Genomic DNA, 25,601 nt, shown 5'->3' on the forward strand with positions numbered 1-25,601 from the left:
ATGAACTCTCATGAGGAGGAGGCCTCCTTCACCAGATTTTTCCAGTATGTGGAGGACAACGGACTCAGAGCCTACGATGGGCTTGTCATCCAGAATGCCTCGGACATTGCACGTGAGAGTGACCGTGTAAGGAACGAGACTAACTGGGCCTACCTTCAAGAGAAACATGAGAAGAAGAGAAGACAGGAAGAAGCCATAAAGAGGTAGGACAAGGACAAATATTCATACACAAAAACATTAGAACACATATGCACATACATACTGTATGGATACACACTGATGCATAGACACACAATACGTGATCCCTGGTTGTACTTGTGCCACATCTTTCTATGGGTTTCTCCATGTTTTTCCTGCAGCCTGTGAGTGTAAATCCCAGTCTTCTGAGCCCATGTCACTAATGGGCATATATAGATTAGAAGAAGGAAATTACAGCTAGTGTGAAGAATGAAATTGCAGGTACTAGAATTAAAGCTGGTCTATATTAGAGCAGGGTAATGTGGATTAGTCCCCCTCTCAAACATTGTAAATCCGGTATTCAAGGTTTTGAATCAAAAGTTAAATTTATCCCTGAATTTACAGATGAAGACGTGGATCTACCCTGTTAATTTACAGTCATTTGGTGTATCTTTGACAGTATTTTGAGGTTAGATATCCATCAAAAGACATTTTAAAGTATCTGTGCACTGTGCAATGTCAATATGAATGATACCATTTTTCCTCATCATGTATCCACATATATTAAAAATCTGCATTTGTGTACACCTATTTTTCCTCTGGCAACTAATGTCAGGAATCCAGGGGAATGGCCTTGTTTGATAGCTAAATTAGTTAGCTTGGGCATTTAGAGTACCTCGTTATGTAATGTAATGTTACATTGAAATGTTTCAAGCTAGCTAGAAAGCTACCTTACCTAGTAAATCTGGCCATGTCTTGAACCAACAGGACCCCACGCTTAATTAGTAGGAACTCATACAAAATGCGCCAGTCTAAGCATACTGTAGCGAACGGCGGGGCAGAGCAGCTTGCCTTAAGCGGGTATCGAACTCGCAACCTTCCGCTTACAAACCGGCCGCGCTAGCCACAACACCAAGAGAGTTAACTCACTTGGCGGAGCTGCTAACGGGCCTTACACAGGGTCGTTACACTATCCCCTCCGTTCGGGAGAGCGTGCCCTCACGCTTCACTATACGAGTCTCTCACGTGGACACGCCTCTCCGATGGCCTCACGGGCGCCATCCCACTTCTGACACCAATGTAGCGAACGGCGGGGCAGAGCAGCTTGCCTTAAGCGGGTATCGAACTCGCAACCTTCCGCTTACAAACCGGCCGCGCTAGCCACAACACCAAGAGAGTTCGTTACAATACATTTGTATGAAATCTTACCCGGTTTGTATGAAAAGCTACGAATGTGAATTGCGTGGCAGTTAGGCAGTATTAAGCATTAATTTAGAGTGGTTAAGGTTAGGGTAAATTGTCAGGTGAAGGCATTAGCAAATATAAGCATCAGCAATAGGAATTAGCACCAAAAAGAAAAATGTCCGAACCACGGTTCGAAACCAGCGACGTTGAGATTGCACGTCGGGTGCTCGGTCACATTTGTAGCTTTTCATACGACCTGGGTCGTAAGATTTCATACAAATTTGGTGTTCTACTTTTTGTATGAATTCATACAAATTAAGTGTGTGATTCCATTGCTTGAACGAATCAGAGACTTTTTATTAAATGAACAATGAAGTGACTTTCTTCAGGTAACCGCAATGCATTTCTGAACTGTTCGTTTCAGATGGAAGTTCGATGTTACATTTTTACATGTGTTATATTTTATACTGTATATGCTATAGCAACAAATACAACTGTGGCAGGAGTAATTTTTTTAAGTATGATTTGTCCGAATATGAGCTTTTAATACAATAGTTTTACATTTACATTTACATGTTTGACATTTAGCAGACGCCTTTATCCAAAGTGACTTACAATAAGTATGTGTCTAAAATAAGTGAATCATCTATACATCAGAAAAATAAGAAAAACAAATCTATGCTAGGACCAGGGGCCATTGGCAGTCACAATGCTAGAAGAAGGAAGGATTACTTTTTTTTTTAAATGTTTTATTATTTACAGTAGAGAAACTGTACAGAGGGATAGTGGGGATGAAGATGAGGGACAGTCAATATGTAGCCTGAAGAGATGGGTCTTCAGTCTACGGCAGAAGATAGGTAGTGACTCTGCAGTCCTGGCAGCAGTGGGAAGCTCGTTCCACCACCGGGGCGCAAGGACAGTTAAAAGCCATGACCGAATAGAATAGCGACCGCTGCATCCTCGTAGAGGCAGCATTGCCAGGCAGACAGTCGTGGTGAAAGAACGGAGTGATCGGGCATGAGTTTGCCCCACTTCTCTTCCTTCCTTTCCCACTATGATTAATGTCAAGCCGGCTGTTGGGCTTTGTCCAGGTCCTCCATGCACTTCTAATCATGGGAGTATGATAATGGATTGATTTCCGGTGGAAAAGATCTGCCGGCATTTTCCTTTGAACCAAAACCGACAGAAACAGCCCTCTTTCCAGGCAGCAAATGTCCATTAACCCCTCTCTCTCCCATCAAATACTCCCCTTACACACTAACTCTTTGCCTCACTACCCCCTCTCTAGATGACGACACTCTTCTCTCTTTCCCTCCACTCTTGGAGCTCTCTTCAATTCTTCAATACTGCTCCCCCTCAACTCATTAGCTTTGCGTCCTACGCTAACTCATACAGTACTACCTCTCTCTCTTTCTCTCTCTCTCTTTTTCTCTACCCTTCACTCTGCCCTTTTCCTCTACCAGTGAACCTTCTAGGCTTCCCTTTTCAACTTTTTATCAATCTCCTGCAATTAACTCTCCCTGTTGACCCTACTTCACCACTTATGCTCAACACTCTCATGACAAGCTTCTATTGCTGCCTTCCAGCACTCTCATGCTGCATCTCTGAGAAGTTCACTTGTCTTGACAGCCAGCACAACACGTTCCATGCTAGTGCGTACTCCTGCTCCTGACCTTTTCTCCCTCTGTACTCTCCTCTCCTCTTCACTTCCTACCCACTCAAGTGGCACAGAAGTGGTGCCTCAAATGGTAATGGGGATAAGTGCTAATTTTGGCTCAGTCAGGGAAATCCAGGAGCATACTTTAAGGCCTCCTGCTTAAGAGCAAGGCTTGGATATTGTGTTCATGGCTAAATGTGGTGACAGTCTGTGGTGTCTATAGAGGTGAGATTTCCCAGTGAATTCAAGAACAGCTGTCCTCCCTGTCATCCATCTGTGGAGAGCTGTCTGTATTCAGTAGCTGGGCTGGACTGTGCTGGATATATATTAGCTGGACAAGGGCAGTCTGGATGTGTATCGGCACTGGGCTGAATGTAAATAGGGTGGGCTGTGCTAGGGTATATGTAGCTTGGCTGAAAGTAGATAGGCTGGTGTAGGCTGGTGTAGGCTGGGTAGCGTACAGTATAGGGTTTGGCTGATCTAGATGTAGCTTGAGTGGGTTTGGCTGGATGTACTGGATGTATCTTAGCCAGGGTGGATGTAGCTAGGCTGGCCTTGACTGGATATATGTAGCAAGGCTGGGTGTAGCTTGTCTGTGCTGTATGGCTGAGTTCATGTCTTGGCTCAGGGTGATTTGAGACAGTTGTCTTGGCCTAGTTTTGATCAGGTCAGAAAGCAAGGCCTTCTCACCCACCCTGAGAAGCAGCAGCACCTGCACCAACAGTGCCCTGTATAAGTAATAGGGCAGTGAAGCATTTTCTCTTCTTTTTGGATAGATTTTCAGCATTTATTTGATGGTATTTGTGTACATATTGGTTTCACCATTTAGAAATGACAACACTTTGTATAAATAGTCCCCCTATTTCAGGGCACCAAAAGTAATCGGACAGATTCATATAATGTCAAAATTAAGTCTACAACCCATTAACCCCACAAGATGCTGGGTATCTTCTCTGGTGATGCTCTGAGTATAACTAGTGGTTTACACCTTGCAGTGAAGCCTCTGAAGTTTGGCTGGTTACGTATTCTGTGAATGGTAGTCTCTGACACATTCACGCCTTCCTCCTGGAGAGTGTTCCAAATCTGTGGAACAGCTGTTTTGAGGTTTTTCTTAATTATGGTGAGCATTCTTCGGTCATCCACTGTAGAAGTCTTCCTCGGCCTATCAGCCCATTTGTGATTGTTGAGCTCACCAGTGCTTCTTTTTCTTTTAAATGATGTTCCAAACTTTTGATTTTGGCAAGCCAAGTTTTGTTTTTGTTTTTGTTTTTTTGCCTTATAATGGCTTCCATGACTTTCATTGATGTCTCTTATGTCCTCATGTTGACAGACACCAATAGCAGACTTCAAAGGCAAATGCAAAGCCTAGAATCAATACTAGACACTGACAGCTCTCTTATGCCTGCACAAATGGCATAATAGAACACACATGACTTACCAGAAACACCTGTCAATTCAATTGTCCCATTAGTTTTGATGCCCTGAAATAGGGGGACTATGTATATAACATTAAAAATACAAGCCATAGCCTTCCTTTTTTACAGTGTATTGCACATCCAACACATTGTGATCTTTGAGATGGGTCTAAAACCTTTCCCAGCCTGGGCACATTTTGATGGATCTCTGTAGAGACAGAAGAGTGGTGGGTAAATTCAGCCTGTTCTCCTGGGAAGCAGCCTGCCATAGTAAGCCCCCACACACACAGGCCAACAAACTGACTCACACACTCTCTCTCTCTCTCTCTCTCTCTCACACACACACACACACACACACACACACACACACACACACACACACACACACACACACACACACCACATCCCTGTCTCTAAAGGGACATTTACAAATATGATATTCAGAATCAAGAAAACAAGGTGAGAATATTTTTTCAGATTAAGACCTTTCAAATTGTTTGTGTGAATGTGTGTGTGTTTGTGTGGTCCTATGTGAGCACGAGTGTGCACCTCCTTGCATGTGTGCATGTTTGTAGTGTGTGTGTGTGTGTGTGTGTGTGTGTGTGTGAGTGTGTGTGTGTGTGTGTGTGTGTGTGTGTGTGCCTGTGCTTGTGCAATGACAGGGCTGCACTGGTGCTATTTCCGGAATATTATCCCTGGATACCAGCCCTGCCCTCTGTAACACACTGCTCCACTTCAGTCTCCAGCACAGCCATGCCACCGCCTCCTCCCTATCATAGTGCACCAGCCACCTGCCCATGTGATGACACTCTACAGGGGCATGCTCTTCCAAACGCACACACTCATTCTTAGAAAGCTGACATACATACTACAGGAAACATGTTTAATCCCAACTGATTTAAAGAACTGTATATACTGTGTTAGGTTGCTATAATGTGGACTGCCTTTGTTTACAGTGTTGATGTTTCAGTTGGTTGGTAAATTGTTTCTGTGAAGAGATGGGAGAATGGGGTGAGCTTTCCTCATGTCTGCCACCCAGTGCACCATGCTCAGCTGTGCTTGGCTTTGTGTCTGGTTTCCAAGGGGGCTAGTTGCTAGGCAGAGTGAAGCCTCTGACCAATACATGTTTCCTGCCTGGTCATAATACTGTGTACTTACATGAGTGCAGTCAATGTAATATATACAGTATACTATTTAGCTGACACTTTAGTGCATACATTTTTTGTATATATGGTCCCAGCGGGAATTGAACCTACATCCCTAGCATTGCTAGTGCTATGCTGTACCAACTGAGCCACAGAGGAATTCCTCCATTGGCAGGTATAGCTGTCTGTAAATGAATGGGAGATCTGTGCGACGTGCCTGCTGGAAGTTGTGAGGAGGAATAGTGACCGGCAGTCGCTAATATGCGTTCTGATCGACTTGTGCACCTCATGGTATTCTAAATCACCCGCTTCAGCATTCAAATCACACTCCCAGTTGTATGATAATGATCATCCAATTCTGAAAATCAAGTCCTAATAAATGGATACAGATGTAAATACAAATATACAAATATAACAAGATTTGCAAACCCCTAGTATACACACACAATTAAAAAAATGTCTCTTTAATTTTTCCAGCTCATTCCTCACTCACTAATCCCAGAGCTTGTGAGGTGTATGGAAATACAAGGAAGTTATATGTTACCAGGCAAATGCCATGGAGAAAACACTGTCAAAGTCAATCATCCCAGAGAGGGGTCTCTAAGCACAGTTATATGAAGAGGCTGATCACTCCTGAAACATGTAAAATGAGGAACAGAGCAACATCAGCTCTCTCTAACTTCTGTATAGAATCCATCATTGTGACTCTAATCTGAGGTTCTTATCAACATGACCATCCCACACCACCACAGTCCTGGCAGCGTCCTGGATGGAACTCCTCTCAGATGCAACACTTGTGGATAAAGCCCTGTTTTGATGGGAAAGCAGACTCCATCACTAGCTTGCCCTGGGCAAGGGGTGGTGGGGGTGGGGGTGAAGGGGGTGGAAGCAGAAGGCAATATGAGGAAGCTGCTTGCAGTTACAGAGCTGATACACTATAAACTAGCAGTGAAGGGATTAAGAATCTCTACCCATATAGCTCTGTGATGGGAAGCCAATAGGACTCAGATAATTGGGTCAGATGGTCAGACCAGGATGTTACATCTAAATTAGAGGTGAATTATGGCCCATTCAGATGACCCCTCAGGAACTCATTTTGTTTGTAGTTGGTTTAGTCATAACTACGACATGAATGCATTCAAGTGCTTTTGAAGTTGGGATAACTTTTCAACCAATGAGATTTCGTTTGCAATCCATATTAGATATTAACAAACAACAAACATACATGTGTGATTGATAACAATTAAATACATCAACATTTTACAAAAAGATTTACATTTTTACCATTTACTGTTGAAATTAGCATCTGTTAGCAAGGGACAGTAAAAGGTTACGGTGGATACGTCACAACTCGTAAACTCAGGTATCATCATCCTAGTCCGAGTTTCCCACTCTGAACTCCGAATTGGAGGGTTGTTCTAGTGGTTATTTGCCACTCTGGAACTCAAATCTCTGAGTTTCCTACAACCATTAAACACACAGAGGGTTGCCCAATCTCAAATTCATCCAGTAGGGCATTGTGGACTAAGGAGCAGTAGGCTATACTGTATGGACAAATGTATCACTATCATTTGGTTATTGTAAAATATTAGTTCATGTTTTATTGCTTTTCTTCTGTCTTTAAACCTGACAGTTGTCACTGGTGACTATTGCACTCCCTTGTCAGAGGATTAGGAATCTTATGTAACATGTTTTGCATATCTGATGGAAGGTTCAGCATTGTGATCTCTGAATTTAGGGCTCTTATCAATGTTCTGTTCAGGGAATACAACACATTTCCTGCCCCACGCAATGGGACAATACATTAGACCATCTCTACTCCACTTCCAAGGATGGCTATAAATCCCTCCATCGACCTCCATTCGGCAAATCTGATCACCCCTCCATTCTGCTTTTACCTGCCTACAAACAGAGACTGAAGCAAACGTCACCTGTGAAGTGGACGATCCAGCACTGGAGTAGCCAATTGGCCTCTATGTTGCAGGACTGCTTCGATTCTATGAACTGGAATGTATTCAAGGACAACAACAACATTAATGATTACACAGACGCTGTTACCGGCTTCATTAGCAAATACGTCAGTGTTCCCGCTGTCACTGTTTGGACTTACCCTAACCAGAAGCCTTTGGTTAATGGTGAGATCTGTGCTCTGTTAAAAGCATGAACCAACACATTCAACTCCGGCAATTTAGAAGAATACAAGAAATCGAGATGTGATCTTCGCAGGGCCATAAAGACCGCAAAAGGGAATTACAGAGACAAGGTCAAAACACTATACCAGGGCGCTGATGTGAGAGGTATGTGGCACGGACTACAGACTATTACAGACTATAGACAGAACGCTGACAGCTTGGGTAACGATGCTACGCTACCGGACGGGCTTAACAACTTCTATGTTCAGTTCGACGGCAGCAACACTGTGCCCCCCATCAAGGCTCTTGCTGCTCGCAAGGACAATGTGCTAGCAATCAATGCGGCCGACGTGAGGAAGGCTTTTAAGCACGTCAACACCTGCAAAGCTGACGGTCCAGATGGCATACCTGGCCTCGTCCTCAGAGTATGCACCGACCAGCTGTCACCTGTTGCGGACATATTCAATCTATCCCTGTCCCAGTCTGTAATACCCACCTGTTTCAAAGCGACCACTATCATTCCAGTCCCCAAGAAGAACAAGGTAACCTGCCTCAATGACTACCGCCCCGTTGCACTCACCCCAATCATCATGAAGTGCATCGAGAAGATCCACAGATGACGCCATCGCCTAACACCTGCAAACCACCCTATCCCACCTGGACAAGAAGGACACCTACGTGAGAATGCTGTTCATCTACCACAGCTCAGCATTCAACACCATTGTCCCCTCCAAGCTCGTCATCAAGCTCAGGGACCTGGGTCTCAACACCTTCCTATGTAATTGGATCCTGGACTTCCTGACGGGCAGACCCCAGATGGTGAAGGTTGGCATCATCACCTCATCCACTCTGACTCTCAACACAGGAGCTCCTTAGGGCAGCTGCACCAACCTCAACCGTAAGGCTCTTCAGACAGTGGTGAAAACAGTCCAGTACATCACGGGCAACAAGCTACCAGCCATTCAGGACCTATACTCTGAGAGGTGCAAGAGGAATGCTGGGAAGATCATCAGGGACCCCAGCTACCACATCCACACCCTGTTCTCTCTGCTGCCTTCTGGCAAAAGGTACCAGAGCATCCAGACCTGGTTTCTACTCCCAGGCCATAATACTAACCACGCCCCCCCCCCCCCACACACACACACACACACACACTCAACCATCACTACCTCAACCCCTCCCTGAACTCGAGCTCTATAATAACCCCCTCTCCTTTGATATGACACTATTGAACATATTATTGCACACTGACATTATTGCACTAGTACTATTGTCACTTTGTAGTCACTTTTTATTATTTATTATTGAATTGTTGTTGCTGCTATTGTTGAGCATGGAGCAAGATCCCAAAACATTTCACTTTGTCAATTACAACTGTTTGCGATATAGGCGACAAATAAAATTTAATTTGATTTGATTTGATTTGATTTGATTTGATTTGATTTGATTTGATTTGATTTGATTTGATTTGATTTGAATTGAATTATAAGAAGACCACTCCTTCACTTAATCAAGTTCCTAAAATGGCCCAATGATACTAAAGCAGCAAGTCTTAGTGTATCCTGCAGGTCGTTCCCTGCCCGAGGAGCACAATGACACAATGAAGGGCAGTTCTACCCAGCTCAGAGGAGACACGTGGGACCTTGAGGAGTAAGAAATCTTGAGACTGTGTCTGAGTACTAGGTCTCCAGGTGATAAGGGATATAAGATAGTATGGGAGTTTATGGAGAATTCCTTTCTATACATAAAATGCTGAGTACAAAACGTGTCACCTGTAATAAAAAGTGCTGAATGATAGACTGAATCTTACTGTTTCAATGTGGAGGAGGCCGTATGCATATAAATTATGTCCCCATAGTCAAAGACTGATAGGAACATTGATTGTACAATTCTCTTTCTACTGTCAAGTTAAAAGCATGACCTGGAAGAAGCCTAGTTTAACTCTCAGCTTTTTTGTTAATTCATCTATATGTGTTTTAAACTTATTATAATTTATCATCAATTCAGATACCAAGATACTTGTATGAGGGGACTCTCAATTTGGGAACCATCTGAAGTGCAGATCTTTGAATCCATGGCTTCAGACTGCAGTTCTAGAGAAAAGAATATAGTTAGTTTTGGCTGCATTTAGTGTAATTTAAATGATCCGTTCATGGTAAACATTAGGGAGAAGTGGTGTGTGTGTGCGTGCGTGCGTGCGTGCGTGCGTGCGTGCGTGCGTGCGTGCGTGCGTGCGTGCGTGCGTGCGTGCGTGCGTGTGTGTGTGTCCATCTGGATGGCCTCTAAAGTCCTGTGTAGCATGCCAAGGGGGTAGCAGGGGAGCTATAATGAATACCGCTGACACCAAGCACTAAAGCTCATTACAGATAGTTTAGTTACTGAATTGGAGTTTTATCTCATACATAAAATCCCAGTTACCTCAGCCCACCCCATACAGATGTGTAAGATTTAGACTGTTAGACAACAATCAGTTAAGTGTTACAAGAACTATCAAACCAATTAACATACAGGTTGGTATGACGAGATGAAGATGTAAATTATTTGTATACTGCTTCAGACTGGGTGATAGATCAAAGGGTAACATGACAAGAGCTGATGGAAAACACAGGACCCAGAGTTTGCTCTGCGGCCTGATACAGAAGTAAAAGATTCCTTAAACACAGAAGTTGTTACTGTCATTTATTTTCTTACAAATGGCCAAGGATTTGATTCCAAAGCACTGGAATTGAAGAAGAAGAGTGACTGGAGCAACTGGATTCTGGACATTGTTATCGAACACATGACTCATATGGATATTCCCCTCAGTAAAACAACCTAGGAATCAAATGGATTTTGGAATCTTTCAAGTAACTGGCAGATGGAGTTGGGATTATAATGTACTGGAATCAGATTCAAAAGCAATACGATATTGGTCTACTGTGCCTAACAAACTGAGGAAGATGAATTGACTCCAGGGTAAAGAAAGAATACTAATTCAGAGACAAGTAGATTTCCTTAGCAAGAGGGAGACAACCTTAAGCAGAATGGTATATTTACTAAAACTGAATAACTTTCAATTGTTGTGATGCTATTTCAATGAAGTCAAAAAGCATAAAAGGGTGGAATGTAAGACATTTAGACAGTTGGAAACTGGTCAACCATTTGGAAATCAGGTCAAACATTTGGAACTGGTTTTCACCAGTGATGTTGAGTGATCAAGTGTGACAAGAAGCTTAAATAATCTTTTGCACAAACAACAATGGACCTTGTATGTCTTGTATGTGTATATAATTAGAAAATGTAATTAAAAAAGTGTGATAAGAACTATAAAACCAATTAACATGCTGGTTGGTATGACATGAAGATGTACATTTTTGTATATCGCTTCAGACTGGATGATAGACCAAAGGGTACAACACTACAAGAGCTGATGGAAAACTCTTGATTCAGACCACATAGCTGGACCCAGAGCATGAACTTGCTCTGCTGCCTGATACACATGTAAAATATTCCTTTATTTGTCCATTATTTTCTTACAGATGGGTAATCTGACAGGTGTTACTGCACATGTGCCTGCTGTGTTATAGTTGTATGCATCCATGTGTATGTTTATGTGTGTGGTTGTGTCCTCACAACCACACACATAGGACAGAGGCAGAACTTTGGGACAGAGACTCTTTGATGTGACTCGGCTGTCAGAGTCACTTGTCCCTGGCTATGAGTGGAAATAATGACCCCAAAAAGCCCACCCCAGGATGCCTGCCGTGGCTCACTGGCTGTGGCCCCACCCTTCCTCACCCACGCCCTCGCGCATGTTATCAGGGTCACCCCAAACCCTGTCACCCTACCCTCACCCACCCTGGAATCAAGCCCATGGTTGTCTCTTAGCTGCTCTCTCTCTCTCTCTCTCTCTCTCTCTCTCTCTCTCTCTCTCTCTCTCTCTCTCTCTCTCTCTCTCTCTCTCTCTCTCTCTCTCGAGGTTTTGGCAGCCATTCAGACTATGCTGTTGGTATAGTACTATTGATGCATGTGTTTATTGCATGTGTTTACCTGTTTATTGTCTCCAGAGAGGGGACTATGAAACGGTCTCTGTCCGTTCGTATGTCATAAGCTTTTTCTCCAACACCACTGGGACAATTTTGATGAAACTTGGGTGAATAATGGACCTTGCCATACAGATGGGACATGTGTGAAATTACAGATTGGCCCAATTTTGACGAAAGTACAGTGAAAGATGCATCTTGCCATAGAGATTGTTTATGAGTTTTGAGGTGACGTTATTAAACAGGTCATAATAGGGTGCAAAGTGGAGAGTTAGGAGTGTAGCAAGGGGCCATGTCTAAAGCAAGCTTTTTTTTGTTAAAGCAATGCTGGGCTTTTGTTGTTGCTTGGCTATCTGATACAGTGCTTTAGCTGGCAAAACAATATAATGAATGATAATGAATCAAATAAGCACTACAGGTTCCGGTAACTTTTCAGTCTGGCTACGAATGCAGCTGTAGGCATATAGCATCAATAAGAGTTACTACGATAGTAGCCTAGTGGAACCCCAAATTATTTTTCTGTTTGGTCACAGAAGGTGATCGCACCAAGAGAAGAGCCCTCCCTGTGTGCAACGGGGACACAGCACTGTAAAACACAGACAACCAGAGAGTCATAGTCTTGCTTCATTCACAGGTTTCTCCATCACTCTTTTTAAAGAGGGGTGGTACATCATTCGTGGGGGACAACATGTTTACTCTACATTTATTGTTTATAGTTTATTGGGTGCACCCTCCATAGAGGTCATTTTGTGGTCATGAGGATAGACACACTGAAGAAGACAGGCATGTTTATCACACAGCACACAGTCTGGCGAGAGAAGTTAACTTACTGAGGCTGCAAATCCCTACAGAAGGAGACAAAAAAAGGAAGTAAACAAACATAATTACCCACAAGCACCAATCAATAGATGCATTCCATTTAGCACACAAAGGCTCTACTTAATCCCTACACCGAACTAATACATGTTTTATTATGAAGAGTGCATTTGGTTTTGTCTGTGTGATTCTATGTCTGTCTTCTCTAAATAGGCTGCAAAGTGCAGCATGTGGTTCTTGGTCTCTGATTGGTTCTTTGGTAATAGGCCCTAGGGGGATTGTATGGGTCGATGTGTCTGCCGTAGCGTTCTGTGGTCTGAGTGGTGTGGACGGCCCTCGGTCATTAACAGATACTATGGCCGGCCTTTTCAGTCCATTAGCTATGCTTTCCTACAGCTGTCACCTCTCACACCTACAGCAGCAGCCAATTACAGTATAGAGAATGGAGTTCACATGAGTAGAATGGGAGTGGAGGGTTGCAGGAATTATATTTTCTCCACATCCACGTTAAGACTATATGTCTGTGGCTAGGGAAAGGGGAAAGGGGCTAGCCACTGTGTTCATTTAATCAAGGTTTCTTGGTGATTAACCACACAGAGTGTAGGTCTATGGGAGTAAAAGGCATAATGATTAGGATTTCAATTACCCCAGCAGGCTAATCACCAAGAGGGGAGATTGGAGTGGGAAGGAGGGAGTGGTGGGTATGGGTGTGTATGTGTGAGAGACGACAGACCATGACTTGAGACTGACAGTAAGAATAGCCATGATTCATATGTTATTGGCTACCACGCCAGCTACCCCACCCCCCTGATTATCAATCAGAAAGCTTTTTCCTCATCTGGGTGGCGTTGACTGAATGCCAATGGGAGTACATCCTGTCTGACCTTTAGCATGATTAGCTCTCCTCGGCTACAGTAGGACTCTCAGTGAGTTGCTGTTCTGACTGATTGGACTATGGAGGGATTGTTTCCTGTTTAAAGCTGCCTTGTTGCTAGAATTTCTATGTTCTGTTTATCAGTATTATACAGTATGAGTATATGATATGTAACTATTAAGATTATTTAATATTATAAAGAATAATTATCATACCTTTTTACTATCGGCTAACTGAGATGGTTGTACACTGCCTGTGTTGTCACATGAGTGCCATCCTCACTAGTGTGTGTCTGTCTGTGTGTGTATGTCTGTGTGTGTGTGTGTGTCTGTGTGTGTGTGCGTGTGTGTGTGTGTGTTCTGACAGGATTGGTGAGGATGTGGCACGGGCAACAGATGGGGGCTATGCAGGAAAGCACTTCCGGATGGGCTTCATGACCATGCCTGCTCCCCAGGATCGCCTGCCCCCCTCCTGTGGCCAGGGCTTCACCGTGCGCTCCCAGTCTCTACATTCCGTAGGGGGAGGGGATGAGGATGGGAGCCCCAACTCTCGCAAGCAGCCTCCACCTAAACCCAAGAGAGACCCCAACACCAAACTCAGCATCTCCTCAGAGACCGTCAACTCTGGATCTTCCTCCAGTAAGACCAACAGAGACCTGGACAAGTGTGACGGTGAGTGACTTACAGTATGTATGTGAGTCTCTGTATGTGGGTGTCCTTTTGACCTTTAGTAAGATAGAAGCATGAGTGAGTGTGTGTGTGTGTGTGTGTGTGTGTGTGTGTGTGTGTGTGTGTGTGTGCGTGTGCGTGTGCGTGTGCGTGTGCGTGTGTGTGTGTGTTAGGTTGTGAGGGATCAGTATGATTGACACCTGACATTCTGTCAGCCTGTTTTAACCTTTCACATCACATCCAATCATATAGCTCATTGCATGTCTATGCATGATGTGTAAAACCCTCTCGGATGCCCCTTTGTCAAGATGTCACAATATATTTTGTGTATCTGTATGAGGTAGGTGAATCTATGTGTGTCTGTGTGTGTGGACATGTAGAGTGAGTCTGACCCTCTTCTTTGGCAAGTTATCTCCTCTCTTCTCTTTTGAATAATGGATGCTTACATCATAGCCATCGCCCCGAGCCAAAGTAGCAATGGCAGCGGCAATGAGTTGACATACAGTATATGGTTGTGCTCCAGATGTTTTAGGAGAAGAGTAATATCGGATACCCCTTCATCTCCTCAATATTGTCTGGATGCAGATATCCTTTCTCTGTCTCTGCTCATGCTCCTCATCCCTTGGACACAGATCCTTATACAGTACATCCTGTATAGTAGCAAACACTCCAGATTGGTTGCTTCAGTGGGTGTGTTCACAGTGAAGTGGGGCTATTCCAGGCTATGGGTCCCTTCACTGTATACTCATGTATCATACTCACATATAGTCTTCCAATTTCAAGTTGTCATACAGTATATCAACACAGTTGATTGACATGTGTGATAGACTTAATGCAATCAGCATACTACTCCGTAATTGAATCACACTCATTCCCACAATCTGATACAATACCACATTTTACTCATATTTAATTGTTTCATTGAATTACACAGCTCTGCCATGTGCAGGTTATCAGAATTACCTATGCAGTGATGTGGACCCACTCTAAAAATCCCTGTGTGTCCTGTTGGTCCCATGGCTCCACCTCTGCTCAGTGGTCACATAGCGTACTCTATATTGTGTCCAATATACGTCACAAGCTCTTGCTTACCCAGTTATGAATGGGGACACCCACAGCCTAGGGCATCCCTCAAGTCCAGGCCATATCCATTTGGGTTGACAGCCTCTGATGAAACGCTGACATACTGCAGATTATGTGTCATAAACATCTATCTTCTGCAAGGTCAACAGCTGTGACGTTCACCCTGCAAACCCCTGCCCCTTCCACTGAGATACACTCCAAAGGCAGTCACAAACACTCAAACACAGACTTAAAATCACATAAATACACATCCACACAGGGGAGGTTCCTCATTCCATTCAGTGCATTACAATGACACCGTTCTCCGATTTCTACTTCCACAAGCCTCCCCAGCTCAACCAGCAGCCCTAGAGTGGACAGTTTTCAGTAGTCCTCAGGGTTACGCAGGTTGGATACATGTCCATTAGGACAGTGTATTATTATTATTGCGTTTTGTGTAGAAAATAGTAATGATAAAGCCTGACCTATGCCCCAATGCAGCACTTTTACTCAAAATCAGCTTCCCCATACAAAAGCTATCCAGACACAAAAACATGATGGTTCAAACATGAAATACAGTACATTTCCAATGCCATCTGTTCAAATTTGTTGTACTGTAATCAATGTTCCCTCTAAGCTGCGCGCCTGTGCAATCGCGCACTGCTCGCACATTCTCAGCGCACAAGAAAATCTATGCAGCGCATAAAATAAAATTCACCATAAACGTATTAATTAATATCTAATATTAGACCTAATCTAATTAATTAGACCAATAATGTGTTTTTTGTACCATTTTTCAATGTAACACAGTGAGTGACAGGTGTCCAGCCAATGATACGATACGGTTTACTTACGCTACGCAGCCAATCATAGCATTGATAGTGCTTGCATATGTGCCCTGCCCATACGCACCATGCAGGTTAGCTAGCTAACAACAATGCGGCGGAGTTAACCCATTTGTGCCGGATGCTGCGCTACGCAGCATTGCATCTACCGCCGGTTGCTGCGTTACGCACATTTGAATTTGCCGCCAGTTGCTGCGTAGCGCAGCATATTTGTGCTACATTTCAAGCTTCCAGTGCAGATTGTGAAAGAGGATTTAGTTTAATGAATCATATCAAAACAGCATCCAGAAATCGTCTTGAAGTGGCACATTTGGACCAGCTGATGCGCATAAAGTCAAAGCAAGAAGCAGACGAAGCCATCAACCTGGACAAAGTGTACAACCATTGAAGTGAGAAGGACAGACGTGAAAAATAAGGTAAAATTAAAGTCAAAATGTGTGCATATTCTAGTGACATTTATTAAGATTTTTTATTTATGGATATTAATCATTAAATGCTGTTACTACTAGATAATTTATGGGTAGTAGAAATGCTAATAAAAAAACTGTGTAATTAGATATTTTACAGACAAAGAGTTACAAGAATTTACACTGTATCACAAGCTACAGCACATGTCATTGAGCAAAATGTGAATGTTTTAATGTGAACAAAATGTTATGTCTGAAAGGTGTATATGTCTAATTTTTTTCCAGAACAGGACCCTCAGCCAGGCCACAACTGGACCACAGCCAGGCCAAAGCAGGACTCTTCCCATGGCCAAAGCAGGACTCTTCCCATGGCCAAAGCAGGACTCTTCCCATGGCCAAAGCAGGACTCTCACATATAACATATAACATACTATACATCTCATGAACAACAAGATTTTTGTCTTTTTCATTTTAAGTGGGCCAAATCGCTTATATTAAAAGTAAACTAATGAAAATTGCTGCTGTAATTTGATTATTTTAATAAGCCATGTAACTTGCTATGATCCAAGGTTTTGAACAGGTGTGATACTGGTGTGTGGCCACAGCGTGCACATCTGATGTTGCTCACAGTGGTCCTCAGTGTGCTCAGGGAGCTTGTGTATATGCCCAGACACATGAAAAATTAGAGGGAACATTGACTGTAATATATCATAGTACATATATTTTGTGAAGCAACCAGTTGTATAATTAGTGTGCCTCAGGTGTAGAAGAAAGGCCCAGTTAACGCACTCTGATTGAGGTATAGAGTTGGAATCATGGTCCTATCCCCTATATGTTGCTGCACAGCCGCCCCTCACAATTTCAGGGACCTACATAGTGAAACATGCAGTATGTCTCTATGAACTGTTACTCAAGCAGGACAGGGGAGGGGAACTTGAAAGAGGAGGTGAGAAAGAGTGGCTTGAGAGAGAGAGAGGCTGGGGAAAGTAAGAGAGAGAGGAAGATAGAGAGGTAGAGATGCACCGTACCTGCACTCCTATCCGGAACATGTTGCCCTACATTTCGCAGGCAGTCTGGCAGAGCCATCAGCTTAACTCAGGTTCACCTCACAATCCTGGCCCAGCATGGCCACTCTCACCTGACATTGGCTCACTTCCAGAGAGAGGACCTGATGACAGGAGGGAACAAGAAGGGACAGCAACAGCACTACAGGTTTATGAGGTTGCATTAATCAGGAGACATAAAGAGTACAGGGGATAGGTGGGAAAGAGGTAGTTGAGAGGGAATACAAGAGAGAATAAGACGTTTGTGCTTTTGAGTCTGAAGAGGACGGTGTGTCTTTGCGGATTTGTCAGTCCTCGTTCCTTCAGTCAGGGGCAGTCAGAGTTCACTGTAGCCGCCCTGTCTCTCTCTTTGGGCAAGATGTACACACAGACATTTTGGAAAAAAAACATCCAGTCAAGGCTGGGGTCAGTCTGACCTGTGAGGGAGTGGAACTGACCCAGTGCCGTGTAGGAATTCAGCCAGAGGTGTCACTTATATAAGACACAGGCATGTGCACACACACACACACACACACACACACACACACACACACACACACACACACACACACACACACACACAAAGATTATAGAGGTGATGTGATGACAGTTTTTGTCAGTCAGGCTATGTTCATTTGAACCCCTCCCTCTTCCCCTGGCATCCCTGTGAGTGGTGATGTAATCATTGAGCAGGCCAGCTTGATGGGGATTATAGATTTGGATATCCTCCATGCTACCATGGCATCTGTTTCCAGCGCAGTACCACTGTAGGCAGGCAGGCAAACATGTCTCAGAAAGGTGGGGAAGATCGGGAAAGTCAGCCAGGGTGTCCTCGAGACGATGAGAGGTGCAGTGGTATCATGGAGTGAGAGGGCGAGAGTAAGCGAGTGAGCGAGTGAGCTAATGCTGGGTGCTGATTAGTGAGAGCAGAATTCATTCATGAAGTATGAGTGGCCTAGATTCAGTTTCCTACTCCCTCTCATATCCCCTCCTCCCCCTCCTCTCCCCGCTGCATGCGTCAGGCCTCCTGCTTCCACAGAGGAGCTGAACGGGAGCTGAAGATCCCAGATTGACGTCATCAGAATGCAGCTACACACACACGCACGCCAGATGCATACACGCACGCACGCACGCACGCACGCACACTCACACACACACACACACAAACACACACACACACAGACCCCTCTCTCTCTCTATCTCTCTCTCTCTGTTTCTCCCTCATATCTTACTCCCACAGGCTTTCCACTGCAGTGGGGGAGGGGGTCTGGATAGCAATTCCCCAGACTTCAAACACAATCATACACCCAATGGCCTTTTCAACGTGTTTACTGACTGAAGCTCAGTACAGATAAGATATTTTCACCACCTTTCTGTCACTCACTGTGTTTCCCCGACGCAGGGTCCAAATCAAGACCCTTCAGTGAAGAGTACAAGAGGATTCCTCCTCCAAAACCCAAGAGGAACCCCAACACCCAGCTCAGCACCTCATTCGATGAATCCTACATCAGGAACCACGGGACCAAGAAATCCTCCAAGAGGGAGAAGTCCTCATCTCAGACGCAGAGCCCCGCCCTGGACACTGACGAGGATGAGCCTGTCTACATCGAGATGGTGGGCAACATCCTGAGAGACCTGAAGCGCCAGGAGGAAGACGACCAGAATGAGTCGGTGTACGAGGAGATGAAGTACCCCATGTTTGACGACCTGCTCCAGGACTCCAAGTGGGATCATATGGGCTGTCCCACTACTAACATCCTGGACACAGAGTCTAGTCGCTCCTCCACCCCCCGTGGCTCCCTATGCGACATCCCAGCCCCCTTTCCCAACCTGCTCACCCACCGTCCTCCCCTACTGGTCTTCCCCCCTGCCCCGGCCCAGTGCTCCCCCAACTCAGACGAATCACCACTCACCCCCCTGGACGTCACCAAACTGCCCATGCTGGAAAATGTCAACTATGCCAAGTCTGGGGTGTCTCCCACCACGGCCGAGGCACAGCCGTCATCCCACCACCGCAAGGCCGATCGCGAACGAGAGCGAAAAAGGGAACGAGAGCGAGAAAGGGAACGGGAGAGGGATAGAGAGAGAGAACGGGAGTTACCATCCACTCATACCATCACTGCCTCTGGCCGCTCATCTGCCCCGCCCCTGCCCTCCAACCTCTACAAGTCATCAGCGTCGGCACACGGGTACCCACGGAGCCACTCTGCATGCCCCTCACCAGTCAGCATGGGTCGGTCTCTCACGCCACTCAGCCTCAAACGCCCACCGCCATACGATGTCCTGATGACGGGCAGCATGCCCCGCAGCGCCTCTTCTGTGCAACATGGCACAAAGGGCTCAGGGGGCCAGGAGGGTGGCACCAAGCTCAGCAATTCCTCTTCAGCGCATGGGTCCATGCAGAACGTGTCACGGTCCCGCACCCCCACCAGCCCACTGGACGAGCTCTCCAACTTGTTCACCAGTGGCAGGAATATGCTTAAGAAGAGCTCTGGAGGGATGAAGACCAAGGAGTCAGTCGACAGTGAGTACATAACAATAACAATACTCTGTGAATAGTAAAGAATGTTTAATAGTGATGGACTACACCACATAATACTAGGTCTATTCAGTGTGTATGCTTACCACTGATAGGATGTCTTGCTTATTAATCAGGATGTATCTCACAGTCCTTGGAGGATGGCATCACAAGGCTGATGCTATTGTTGCATCTAAATGTGCCTGCCATGCAAATCGAATTACTGTGTAATGACTTATTGATCAAGGATATGATGAACGTCAATGTCATGTTTATTTTTGGATATGGTGATAGTTTGTTATTTTGGATGAGATATGAGGAGCGTCCCCTCTCCCTGCAGTTGACATCACTCCCCAGGTGTGCAGGAAAAAGTCTGAGTAATGAGCTCTATATAGAGATTAAAAATGTTGCGAATGGCCTACACACAGCCTGTTCCAGCACAGCACAGAAAGAGAAACAGGGATGGAAAGAGAGAGGGAAACAGAGGAGAGAGAGAAAGAAAAAGAGAAAGAGTGAGTGACCCAGATTCTTACAGTTCCGCTACAAGCTTATCTTCTTAAAGTAATACTCCAGTATATGAACATATTCAGTTCTTACAAATGCCTGCATAGCCTCAAATGATTTATGTCGTTTAGAGAGACAGGCTATGTCAGACAGAGGGAGAGAGAGCGAAAGAGGGATGGCGAAAGAGAGAGAGAGGCAGTGAGATGGAGAGAGACCAGACAGTGTGTGTGCTGTGGGCTTGACGGAGCATGGAGAGGGGAAGACCAGCGGGCGATGTGTACGGGGCCTGTCAGCTACAGTTAGGCCTCTGTGTGTCCACAGAGGAGAACAAGCAGAAGCCTGTGATGATGCTGAGTGTGTTGCTCCACTTAAATACACATTCCAAATGCTTTTCTCTATGAGATTATTAATCTGCCTTGGAATCCTGTTAGACAGTTCCTTTAAAGTCGCTGTGGCTGTCCCAGATTGAAGCTGATTATGGTGCCAGTACGCTAAAGGCTGGAGTAAAATGTGGACCATCATCCTAGTACTGTCATACAAGGTCAGAAGGACAGGTTGATTTATGTTCCTGGAATGGCACTGATTCGGGTTCTTAAATCCCTTGATTTGAATTCAGTTATAAGATACAGACAGTTCTCAATTGCAACAGTGTTTCTGTGCTTATTTCACATGAAAAACAATGTCTTGCCATTGGGCTTGCCTTGGTTTGATGTTTCTGTTTGATTGGCTGAGGCTTGTGCTATGGTACCAGACTTGGGGCAGTCTGATTGGCTGTGGTGCCTTGAAGAAGCTCCCAGCCTTCATTAAGAGCAGTACTGTAACTCTAAAGATTCCAGCAGAGGACTTCAGAGGCTGGGGCGTGGCACTGTTGCCTCGTAGTAGCGTAGCATCCCAGCAACGCAGCAGCATGGCAGTGTACCACCACAGCCCAGCATGGCTGACCTATTTATAGAGCCCACATCTGCATCTGGCATAGACAGCATCCTGAAACTCGCATATCATCAAGAACACCAGAAGAACAGGAACAGTAACACACACACACACACACACACACACACACACACACACACACACACACACACATACACACACACAAATACACACATTCTGTATACAACCACACTCACAGCCATTAAGACACCTATCTGGTTCATGTATACATTCAGAGACACCACGGCTGTATTTATATCTGCTACGTGCAGTCCCTTGCTGATTCTCTTGTTGCATTACTGAGTGGAAATTAGAGATTTTACTCTGCTCTGGCATGCTAATGACAGAGGAGGCTAATTAAATGGAGGTTAATTGAGCAGGATAGTGCAGTCTTAGGCTGGTGGGACGTGGCCAGAGAGCCAAGTATGCGTCCAGGGCAGGGCACAGCTCGGAGCTCTAACTTGAGGACTGTTCCTTATGGATCACCTTAGTCTAACCTCAACTGGAACGTCTGTTATGTTGCTGGGTGATGCTGGTATGGAATTCCATTGTTCAACCTGAGAGTTGGTTCTGAGATTACAGAATATTGGTATGACAAAAACAACTAACTACACACTCAAATAACACTCTGACATAGACATTGAAACGCACACAATGCCTTATGTGTCAGTATGAAGCATGTCCATGTCCTCAGTAGAACCCCAGTGCTGCACTCTCTAAATGGAGCAGGTTTGTCGGGCCGTCTGCCTGTCCAATGGGGCGTGCTCAGGGAGGTTATTACAGCTCATACACTTGCCAGCAAAATAATTGAAAAGCTTTCATCTGCTAGCAAAGCAATTTCCTTAATGCCTTCAGCGCACATGGAGGACATGATGAATGTGGTGGCTAATGGATGGCTTGGGAGAGCAGGGCACAGGGGTAAGACAGCAGCCCGGCAGATGACTGAAACTGTTGGGTGAGGATGGAGAAAGGAGAAAGCATGAGGAGAATAACGATGCAGAGTTGGGCAATGTTGAAAAGAAGGATGAGAGGGCTCATATTTACAATATGAGAACAACCATGTTACCTATAGTGGGATTTTAAAAATAAATAAATAGATGGGACCCTCTCGGGATTGTTCTATCGTCTCATGATGCAACATACACAACCTTTAACAAACGCTGGTTGTAGGTATCAGATGTGTTTGAAAATACCAGTACGCCCTCTCTCTCCTACTGTATCTACTATGCATGGCCTCCACCCATCTTACTGTAGCACCAGTGATTAGCTTTACAGTGACACCCTGTGGTTGTATAACTGTAGCACTATTGCACTTCTACTACCTTCCCTATTGCTCTCTCCCTCTCTCTACACCCTCTCTTATCCATTCACTCAATCTAACCCTCTCCCTCCCAGGTGAGGCCAGGACAAGGAGCCACAGTACAGAGCCCCTCCCCAAGCATGAGAGCAAGGAGAGGGGGGCTCACCACGGATGCAGTAGGGAGTCTCCCAAGGCCCAGGAATGGGACGGACCCTCCGGACAATCATCCATCCCCACAGCCATGCCCAGCCGTCTGGGCCGATCCTCTGTCAGCCCCACCATGATGCTGGGCAGTGGAGGCTCAGGTGAGGGGCTTGTCTGGGAGAGGTTGGGTTGGGGTCACTCTAACACAGGTCGTTCATATCACAAGGTACAATACCGTTCTCACTTGAACATCAACACTTGAGAGTGGCATTAAATGACCAGAAAATGCAAGAGAGAGAAGAGAGAGAGAAGAGCAAATATGTAGTGACAGTAAATCCAGTTTCATAGCTCCCCAGGGCTTATCTAAGTGAACCTGTCTCCCTACAGAATCCAAAGCCGTGTGTAAGCTGGGCCGATCAGCCTCCACAACGGGAGTGCCCTCCCCGGGCGGGACGCCCCAGCGACAGCCAGTCGAGCCTCACCCAAGCCTGAGCCAGGTACCACCGTAGCCTACACCACTGAATGAGAGAGCTAGCAATCGAGCGCGTGTGGAGCCCTGTGTTCACCTGTGTGTTCGTCCCCCCCCCCCCTCACTCACGCCCCCTAGTCTTCTGTCTCCCACCTGACCCCTCCTCTGTCGCTGGTTCCTTGTTATGTCTTGTTTCGTATGCATTTTGCCAGAGGCACTCTGCTTGTTTTGTGTTTTGTGTTTGTGGAGACATCTCCGTCATCCTGTGATATTTGAGCTGATGGGTATACTCATATATACAGACATCAAACCTCAGAAAAAAATATCTGTTTGAATCTCAGGACAAGGAGCCAGAGGAAGCTTATTCTCCCTTTACCTTTTGTATGAAGGAAAAAACCTGCACTCACCCGAAATACTAAATTATTCACTGTAATAAATTTGCAGCAAAGGTCAAGAACAGACGCTTTTCAGCATTTGCCTTCTTCTCCAATTACCTTTACCTGGCCCCTACTTTTAACTGAGCCCTTCCCTTTAACTCTAACCGTAACACTGTACTAAACCTTACCTACACCTGTGCCTTCAGCTGGCCTTGTACTTGCACTTTGATCTGGTCCTTCACAGGCACACTCAAACTCCCTGTTTCTTTGACCTCTAGCTAACCAGACCCTTTAATCTACTGTACCTGCACTTCACTTTGACCTGGCCTTTAAACTGTTCTGCCATCAGGCCTTTAACCTGCCTCTCTGCCTGGCCCAGAGGTGTTCTCCCACACCCAGCAGGTTCCAAACCCCAAGCAGCTATGCAGTTTCTACTCGCCTTTCTAAAAAGGAAATACCAAACTTTAATAATCTATTGTTTGATGTATGTATATATACACAGCATATGTGGAATGTTTATTGAAAGCACTTTGTGTTTGTGTATGCTGTTTGTTATTAACAAGTTTTTACATACCTCTTTATGAGTGATTGACCATTCTCAAACATGTCACATTGATGTATACTATACATATGTCTCTACAACTGGGGAGTTTGTATATTACACAACTGAAGTAACAGGTTGCACTCACATACACATGTAGTACACACACACACACACACACACACACACACACTCAAACACACAGACACACACACACACACACAGGCACACGCACACGCACACACACACACACACACACACACACACACACACACACACACACACACACACACATCATACAGAGATAAACCAACACACGTGGGGTATAATTCTATAGAGACTCACATTGGATTCAGCAATTACTCAACAACTTAACACTTCAAGTCACTGAAGAATTTCCACCACTTAGAGCTAAGGCAATCCAAGTCTGATGCAGTATTTTTCATACTCACTCCCCAGTTCTCCAATTGGCTTAAGGAAGTCTAGGAAAAATTATAAAATAAGAAAATACAGTATCCTACTGAAATCCCACCAATCAGGACAAAAGCCCCCCAAAATAAAATTGTGTTAAACCTGTCATTATACCTCCCTTTTGGTGTCCTTTTTGTGTCTGTGTCTTTGTCTTTCTCCAGTGAGTTGAATGCATTTGATGGTATAGTGTATGTGTATGTATATGTGTGTGTGTCTGTGTGTGTGTGTGTGTGTGTGTGTGTGTGTGTGTGTGTGTGTGTGTGTGTGTGTGTGTGTGTGTGTGTGTGTGTGTGTGTGTGTGTGTGTGTGTGTATATGCATGTACTGGGGCTGGTTTTCTTGCAACGCCTGGCAAATTCATGACTAGTTTATACTCTTTCTGTACATCTGTCAGTGTCAGTGATATACTGTACAAATATCTGGGTTTATGATGATACTCTGTGTTACTTTGTACCAAGAGGAGGAATGAGGATATGTTACAGAGTTTCAGTAAATACACCTAGATTACTCACTATCTGTAGTCTTCCTAGACACCAATAACACAACCAGTATACAGATTCACAAACACTTACAGTATATTCTCACTCTCCAAATGATGTCTGTCTGTCTGTGACAACACAAAACATTCTGGGCCACTCCCTCCCTCCCTCTCCTGTGCCCCCCGACCTCCAGATCCCACCCATCGCGTGGGCGTGTGGGGACAACACCATGATGGAGATGATCGAGAAGAAGCGCAGTCTGTGCAGGGAGATCAAGGCCCGTCAGCGACCAGATAAGAACCTGTGCAAACAGGACAGCATGCCCATCCTACCCAGCTGGAGGAAGGGCAACGGGACAAAGAAGTACGGCCCTCCCCCCTACTCCACACAAACGACTGTCTTCTGGGACACAGCCATCTGA

At 45.0% G+C, this 25,601-nt stretch overlaps 1 protein-coding gene across 1 annotated transcript; it reads left to right on the forward strand.

Annotated features, from left to right (window-relative positions):
* nyap2a (neuronal tyrosine-phosphorylated phosphoinositide-3-kinase adaptor 2a) lies at positions 1 to 25,601 on the forward strand (the record flags this gene model as incomplete). The annotated part of the gene is made up of 6 exons (XM_083694993.1): positions 1 to 203; positions 13,790 to 14,094; positions 18,851 to 19,972; positions 22,796 to 23,005; positions 23,232 to 23,341; positions 25,374 to 25,601. The coding sequence occupies 6 exons, from the start codon at positions 1 to 3 to the stop codon at positions 25,599 to 25,601; spliced, it is 2,178 nt and encodes a 725-aa protein (XP_083551119.1).

This window comes from Argentina silus, assembly GCF_951799395.1.
Source record: "Argentina silus genome assembly, chromosome: X".
NCBI lineage: Eukaryota > Metazoa > Chordata > Actinopteri > Argentiniformes > Argentinidae > Argentina > Argentina silus.